At 52.4% G+C, this 8,196-nt stretch overlaps 2 protein-coding genes across 2 annotated transcripts; both read left to right on the top strand.

Annotated features, from left to right (window-relative positions):
* Positions 1-224: 224 nt before the first annotated feature.
* Positions 225-1,845, top strand: IQCF1 (IQ motif containing F1). The gene is made up of 4 exons (XM_040995035.1): positions 225-341; positions 459-551; positions 661-717; positions 1,399-1,845. Exons 1-4 carry the CDS (start codon positions 339-341, stop codon positions 1,843-1,845), a joined length of 600 nt encoding a protein of 199 aa, XP_040850969.1. The 5' UTR covers positions 225-338.
* A 3,962-nt stretch (positions 1,846-5,807) lies between these two features.
* Positions 5,808-7,790, top strand: IQCF5 (IQ motif containing F5). The gene is made up of 2 exons (XM_040995008.1): positions 5,808-5,811; positions 7,064-7,790. Exons 1-2 carry the CDS (start codon positions 5,808-5,810, stop codon positions 7,780-7,782), a joined length of 723 nt encoding a protein of 240 aa, XP_040850942.1. The 3' UTR covers positions 7,783-7,790.
* Positions 7,791-8,196: the final 406 nt, after the last annotated feature.

Genomic DNA, 8,196 nt, shown 5'->3' with positions numbered 1-8,196 from the left:
GACAGATGGGACCATAGACCATCAGATCAACCCCCAGGTGAGAGATTGCTTTTTCTGATTATTAATATTATTATTAGCAGCTGACTCGTCTTTACACACTTTTACATCAATGAGGTACTGGGCTTTGAAGTTGGGGTTTGCCATTTCTGCTGGTGAAGGTTGGGGAGTAGGTCTAATTGGTGGGAAGCTTCAGTTACCAGCAGCCATCCTGGTGCATGAGTCACAGATGCCCTTGTGACATCACGGGGGGCCCCCTCCTCTGCTCTTGCCTTGCCATCGCTGGAGGAGCACAGATCTGAGGGGTTTCGGACCATCTGCACCCAGTCCACGTGTGACCAATGGTGAGTAAGAGCTGGGCAAACCAGGGAAATCCTGGGTCCTGGGGACAGCAGGCTGCCGAAGGGGGAGGGAGGGGCAGCTTGCCTCACCTCCACCCTCCCCTTGGTGGATGATTGCAGGAGGAGACTCAGCCGGGACACCAGGCCGAGCCTCAGGAGACTGGGAAGCCAGCCGATGCATCCGCAGCACCACCAGCCACCTCAAGCAAGAAGGTGGGGAGTTCATCCAGCCTGCTTTCCTAGTGCTTGGGGATTGCGCCCCTGGCATGGTCCTGAGCTAAGAACCGGATGAACTCATTATTGTCCTGTTTTCCCTTTTCAGGCTAAACCTCTAGCTGACACAAAGAAAGTAGATAATGCGGACAGTAAAGTCGGAGAAGTATGACCGCCGCAGCCCCTGCCCTCCACCACCCCAGTCGCACACGGGGGGCTGGGGGTGAAGGCCTGTGTGTGTGTGTGTGCTTGTTTGTGGGGGGAATGGAATGAGGGGTGAGGGGAAGCCGAGTTGAGTTAGAATCCTGTGTGTGTGATTGTGTGTGTATTTGCTTATGAAGGGAGACCGGAAAAGCATAAATGAAGAAGGTGTAAGAGAGGTACAACTTTCTGGACTGGGGGACACTTTGAGCACAGTGACGTGGCCAAGGGAGGGAGCAGGTTGTGGCTGTGAGCTGGGGTTGCGGTTGAGAGAATGGCAAAGGAGAGGCGCCCCTTTGCTGCCGGGGGGAGGGAGGGGTTTGAGGGAAGGTCCTAGTCATGGTGAGGTGGGACACCGGGGACACTGTCACCCTTTCCCCCCATTAAGCTCAGAGGTCTTGCTTGAGAGTGACAAAGTAGGGAAGCTGGGTGGCGAGGGCAGGTGGACCCCCCACTTCACAGATGAGGACCCTGAGACTCCAAGAGCCAGGCTATGTGTTCATGGTTCGTTACCAGAGGGTGTGGCCGGCTCTGGCCAACGCACCTGCATTTCGGAAGAAGGGTCTGTCTGGTCATTTACGTGGGTACCAGGGGCCCTTTCTTAGCATATCCCACCGTGCTCCCTGTCCTCTTTTTTCTTTGCAAGTTACCAAAAAAAGAGAAGAAGACCTTTGACGAGAAGACGGCTGTTGTCAAGATCCAGGCCTGGTGGCGGGGCACCCTGGTGCGCCAGGCGCTGCTGCACGCCGCCCTCCAGGCTTGGATCATTCAGTGCTGGTGGCGGCTGATTCTGAACAGGGCCCTGGAGAAGAGGCGGCGGATGGCACTGGAGAACTTCACGCGGGAGGAGTGGGCAGCTGTGAGGCTGCAGTCCTGGGCTCGTATGTGGCGCATCCGCCGGCGCTACTGCCAGGTGCTCAATGCCGTCCGCATCATCCAGGCCTACTGGAGGTGCCACACCTGTGCTTCCCGGGGCATCATCAAGGGCCAGTACCGGGTCACGGCCAACCAGCTGCACCTGGAGCTGGAGATCTTGCTGGGCTCAGGGCCTTGCATTGTGACAGAGTGTATTCCCCTTCCAATAAAGCAGTGATGTGGTCCTCTCAAGACTTCTCTGTGTGATGTGTTCCTGAGGTCATGGCCAAAGAGGAAGGATGCCCAGCCTCTACTAGCTCTGGGAGATAAGGGAAGGCCGGTGCCAAGTTGTCTAGGTCTCTGAGCTCCTTGAGCAAGGGCTCTGTGATTGATTAGTAATATCTGCCACGGGTAAGAGAATTGAGGGGTACAGATTGGCCATGTAGCCAGCCCCAGGGAGTGTTCCTTTGGTTTATGTCATTGTCACCATCTTCCCGCTGAGACAAGCCATCCTGGAGTGCTGCTGGTGGAGCAGCGCATCTGCCAGGAAGTCACCCATCTGGGTCCAGTTGCTCAGGGATCGGTCCCCTCCCCCAACCCAGGCCCTGCAGGATTTTGGTTTCTGTCCCCTGGAAGCCAAATCCTCACCCTTGGCTTCTCAGAGTCTGGGAGCTGCACCGGAAACTGTGTGGCTGAGGTCCTCTTACTGCATCTGTCCCTCCCTAGAAGCCCCTGGGGAGGCAAGGACTGGTTCTCCTCCGTGGGGAGGGGAGGAGGGTGTGTGGCTGCCAGCCCTACGCTGGGTTGGGTGTCCAGCCCTCCAGCCCTAGCTGGCGGGGCACAGTTGGCTCCTGTGAAAGTCCTACCACACCCAGGGTGGAATTTGGGGCCCACATGGTGGGGAAGGGGTTACGGTCAGTCTGTCTCTTCATATCTAGACACTGCCATCCCACAGGGCCCTGCAGCAGGCCAGGGGCATGGGACCTAGACCTGGTCTCCCCAAAGCCACAACCTCAGAGCCCCGTGTCCAGCTGGTTCCTTTGGCTGTGTGCTGGAAAGTCGGTTTCTGCACTCACAGAAGTCAGACCATGGCACATATGCCCCTGGCTCCGGCTGTGGCCTTGCCGTGAGTGCGGGTCCCACGTCCTGTCCTGTCTCTCCATGTCCTGCCCCTTGTGTCTCATCTGGAGTCTTGCTCTCTGTCACTCTGTAGGATTTTTGTCTCCCTGCTTGTCTTCGTTTATACATGAAAAGATCTATTATTATTATTTGGTATTATTTATTTTTTTGCTTGAACGTCTGAGTTCCAGAGATAGAAATCTTCCCTTTGCTGGTTTACTTCCCAAATGGCTGCAATGGCCGGAACTGGGCCAGTCTGAAGCTGGGAGCTAGGAACTTCCTCCAGATCTCCCACATGCGTACAGCGGCCCAAGCATTTGGCCCATCCTTTTCTGCTTTCCCAGGCACGTGAGCAGGGAGGTGGATCAGAAGTGGAACAGCTGGGACTCGAACTGGTGCTCATATGCGATGCCAATGCTGTAGAAGATTAACTTGCTATGCCACTACCCTGGTCACTTTCGTGTTTTGTTCAAGATCTCAGAAGAAAAGTCTGACCCAGGACAGATATCTGGTTCCATTTCTTACTGGCATGTGACCATGGACAACTCATTGCCCCCCTACCAGTAAACCCCCAACTTTCTTGCCAGGAAGTGGGGCTACTGATTCCCACCTTGTGGCAATGAATTGTGGCAAAATGTTGAGCTGTGCACTTTCAATATGGACTGCTTGGCGGGTTATACCTTGACAATGCTATGTTGTATTCAGCCCCAACAACAGAAGGCAGGAGTCACATCCACAGGCTGGGAGTGCTGGCAGTCAGGACACAGGAGGTGGCTTAACGTGCTACGCACTTAATGCCTATGCGTATCCATCATGCCACAACAAGAAAAACAGATTCAGATTTCTCCAGGTGCCATTTTTAAAGACAGAGACAAAGCGTGGTGATCGTTCCACCATGACACTACAGTTATGCTAGAAGAACTCAGCATTGTAATCAACACTACCAGTGGGCACTATTCCTCACAGGAAAACAGTGATTATGAAGATAGATATTGTACACGCTGTATCTCATTGTAGCAGAATTTCTTTCTGAAAAACCGAAACATGAGAAAGAGGCTGGGAACAGCAGATAATTCCAAGTTGTTCATTTGATTGCCAACCCGGGACAGCTGCTACCCCACTGTTAATTGAGTCACACTTGGTGGCGGCAGCTGGAGAATCATGGCGGGAGAAAACAAACTTAACACTGTCGACTTTCCAAGGGGAGGAGTGGCTCCAGATGAAGCCGAAGCCAGCAGTCATCTCAGGAGTCAAAGAAAAACAAGTCAAATGACTCTGAGTGGTTTTCCTTGGCTCTGGAAGAGTGATGTGTGTGCCAGTTCAGCTCAGCTGTTGCTATCATCTGAACTGCTAACCCTTGGGAATATTTGTTGACAAAGTTGAGAAGAAAATAAATCCAGTACCACCTGCATTGGCCTTGGCCCAGATATGGTGAACCTGCCATTCGTGGAAGTGTGGGATCAGGGGCACCTGCCCCCCATGCCCATTGTAGCCTCCCGCACTCGGCCACCACAGCTGCTTTTGTGTCAGCACCCCACCCTTTCATGTGGTTCCTCTAACCTTCTTTATCTGCTCCCTGGGCCCCGATCCAGGGATGTCTTCCTCTCAAACTTGCTGCTGGCTGCTCTGCACATAATCCATGAGACCATGTCTGCCATGAACTGACGACTTTCATTGTGGCCACCATTGGTCTTTTCTGAGACATGTGGACACTTTTTCAAATCAGTTTGCTCTTTCCCTCCCAAAACAGCTTGCTTCTTTCACTGAGGATATTAATGTAGCTCTTTCACGTTTGCGTCTGAAGTCTTTTCCTTGGCCCTCGAGTTTCACGCACTTAGATTTCTTTGAACGGCAGTTACACAGAGATATAGATCTTCTATCCATTGGTTCACTCCCTAAATGGCTACAATGGCCAAGGCTGGGCCCCACTGAAGTTAGGAGCCAGGAACTCCATCCATGTCTCTTGTGTGGATGCTGGGGCCCAAGCACTTAGGCCATCTTCTGCAGCTTTTCCAGGTAGAGAGCTAGATGGGAACTGGTACCCATGTAGAATTCAGATGTCACTGATTGAGCACTCTAACCTATTGCCCACAACACCAGGAGGTGTCAAATTGGTGCTGCTCTCCCAGGATCCCGGCCAGCACCTTTATGTTCAATGAATCCTTCCTGCCCGTTCCCTGTCCCATGTGTTGTCCCCACTATTCCTTCCAGTCTCCAACATACCCTGCCCTCACCACACCTGCATCCCATGAACTTCCCACTTCTCTCCGAGCTCAGACAGCTCCTCCTCTTTTCTAAAGACACATCCAGGCCTTTCTCGCCACCCCTATCTCCCATATTCCAGCTGCTTTCCTCGGGGCCCCTGAAGCTGTGACTCTGAGGAAGATCAGGGCCTCTTGCTGTTCATGTGGATCCTCAGAGACCTGGTATGGGCACAAGGGGGGGCTCTGCAGATGCAGTGTCCATCTGACTGTGACCTTGAGGGAGACAATAGGGCCCCTTAACCTCAAATGGGGGCTCAGGATGGTCCTGGAATTCCTGGCTGGAGGGTGCTCAGGTTCCTCCTAACCGGATGTGTGCAAGACAGCCAGGCAGGGGGCTTAGTCACAATGTGGGGCTTGTCTGCTCCCTGAACTCAGTTATTCTCACCAAAAAGCTTCATGCATTTTTATATATATGATGCAGTCCCTGTGTTTCACTCACTAAAATCTGGCACAAGCTTTCGTATTAGCACACAGAGCAGATTTGTTCTCATCATATTCTGATGTACCATTGTTAAATAAATAAACCAAAGCCCTTCGGATGCATACCAATGGGTTTTAATGAGTATAGTCATATGCCTTGGGACTGTGAGGTGGTGTTTGGAACGCTTTTTTTGTCACCCAGTTCTGGCCATCATGGCAAGAAAACTGAGACAGGAGCTAAAGGCTTCCCTTAGGAACGACTCAGTTGTTGGAGCCCGGTGTCTGCATCACAGATGCTATTCTGACGTCATCACCTCCCCCGGCCCCACTCTTCCGGCTGGAGCTGTGGCTGGAGGAGGGCAGACCTCAGGGTGATTGAACCATCTAGCCCCTGACCATGGGTAATTTCATAGGACGCAATCCTTTGGGAATCTGTCCACCCATTCTCAAGTTAGGGGAAGTAGATCCACCCAAACTTCCTAAGAGGGCGAGGTGACTTTCCCGCAGCTATCCCCAGTGGGGGGGGGGGGGAAGGGATCTGCTCCGTGTTGAAGTCCCAAGAGAGGCTGGAGAAGCTGTTTCAGTGGCCAACTTGTCTCCCTGTTGTTTGGTGGAGCACCTTGGCTTTCCTGCCAGGTCCTCCCCGATATTTCCCACCCCACCCTCCACCCCCAGCCTAAGTTTCAAACTACAGTAAAAGGACAGCAGGTGGTTTCAGATGATACTGAAAATAATCACGAGTCATTTCGGTAGAGTGGAGCTTGTTGGTAGAAGGAAGCCCCTTCTTTCCCAGCCAATCCTAAACATACCTCTCCTTCTACACTGTCCCCCTCCAGCCCTGGTGGGGTGGGGGGAGCTGTGTGCAGGCTGTGGCCCTGTGGTCCAGTGGGATGATTCCAGGTCTGCCACCATGAGTTAGATTGTCCAAAGGCAATAAGTGAGCAAGGGGCTCCCTGCCATCTTTACGCCAGGATATAGGCAGAAACTGATCCCAAGCAAGAGCAGGACTGACCCACCTTTGCTGTCTTGTTCCTACAACTCAACCCCGTTTCCTCCTTAGGCGGGACACATGGGTCAGGTTGAGGCACAAAGCATTGACTGTGGCAAAGAAGGAGGCGGAGGGCATGGGAGCCCCGAGCATGCAGGGTTGGGATCGGGGAATGCATGTGTGTGTTGTGAACTGCTGTGAAGCTATTTATTAAGGGTGTATACTGCTGGAGGCATCTCTGCAGAGGCACAGGGGATGCAGTAGCTTTGGTCTGAATAGAGGTGAGGGGGCGAACAGAGCAGGGGCACTCCTTTTCCGGAGGGTGGGAAGGATCTACAAGGCAAGTGGTGGGGCTCAGATGAGGTTTGTAGATTTTTTTTTTTTTTTTTTTTTTACCTCTACCTTAGTGTGTTACTGCTCTGGCTTGGCCAATCAGGTGCATCCTCATTTTCCAGATGGGGACATGGGGACCAAGAAGACCAAGTAGTGTGTTGGTGCCCATGAGCTGGGAGAGTGGGCGGAGGAAGGGCAGCTACTCAGCTTCCCGGATCCAATGTTCTGGATGTTTCCATGGATAAGCATCTTTGAGAAGAACCTGGGCCCCTTTCCTAGTACACCCTGACTTCCCCTAGGGTGCTCAGCGCTCTCTCCTTTCCTTTTGCTAGGTCCAAAAGCAAAATCAAAATCAAAACCGAACACCACCACATCGGAACCGAAACCACCGAAACTATCGAAGTCAAAATCAAAGAAATCGAAATCGAACACCACCACATCGGAACCGGAATCATCAAAATCGAGCTCCAGCCTATCAGAACCGAAATCAAAGAAATCGAAATCCAGCATATCAGAACCGAAATCAAAGAAATCGAAATCAGACACCAGCCTATCAGAACTAAAACCATCGAAATCATTGAAATCGAAATCGAAACCGACCACCACCACATCGGAACCGAAACCGAACACCAAACAGTCGGCCGCGGCCGTGGTCATCCAGGCCTGGTGGCGGGGCACTCTGGTCCGCCGCACCCTGCTGCACGCTGCCCTCCAAGCGTGGATCATTCAGAGTTGGTGGAGGCAAAAGTTGGCGCAGCTGACGGAGCTGAGGCGGCGGATGACGCTGGAGCTCTTTGCCCGGCAAGAATGGGCGGTTGTGAAGGTCCAGTCTTGGGTGCGTATGTGGTGCATCCGCCAGCGGTATTGCCGGTTGCTCAACGCTGTGCGCATCATCCAGGCCTATTGGCGCTGGCATAACTGTCACACCCGTGGCTTTATTCAGGGTGACTATGAACTCAAAGAAGACCGACTGGATATTCAACTGGAAATCTCTCTGGGCTCACAGGCTTGTAAAGTACAACAGTGCATACCCCTTCCAATAAAAGAATGACCAGGTCTGCTACAGCTGTGTCCCCAGTGTTCTCTGTCAGATGTAATTCCGGGAGGGCATCATTTGAGCTCATGATAGCAAATAGTAGGCATGGGGTAAGTCCTCGTGGCGCTGGGTGTGGAAGATTCAGAGAGCCCTGATGCTGGGTGGATGGGATCCATGATTGATTATCAAGCTCTGTCATGGGTAGGGGAGCTTGACTTCCAGAGTTGCCTGGGGAGTCAACTGCAGGGTAAATGGTGCTGCTTGCCGCCGAGTGTAGAGACCTGTGTCATCCCTTGCTCTTGCAGAGATTTAACATTAAAAAAATTTTTTTTTTGGAAAATATTTATTTATTTTTACTGGAAAGGCAGATTTATAGAGAGAAGGAGAAACAGAGAAAGATCTTCTATCTGTTGGTTCATGCCACAAATG

Source organism: Ochotona curzoniae, unplaced genomic scaffold, assembly GCF_017591425.1.
Source record: "Ochotona curzoniae isolate NIBS_2020 unplaced genomic scaffold, NIBS_Ocur_1.0 contig_908, whole genome shotgun sequence".
NCBI lineage: Eukaryota > Metazoa > Chordata > Mammalia > Lagomorpha > Ochotonidae > Ochotona > Ochotona curzoniae.
The sequence above is the reverse complement of the archived record's forward strand: the minus strand, read 5'-3'. Positions and strand labels throughout refer to the sequence as shown.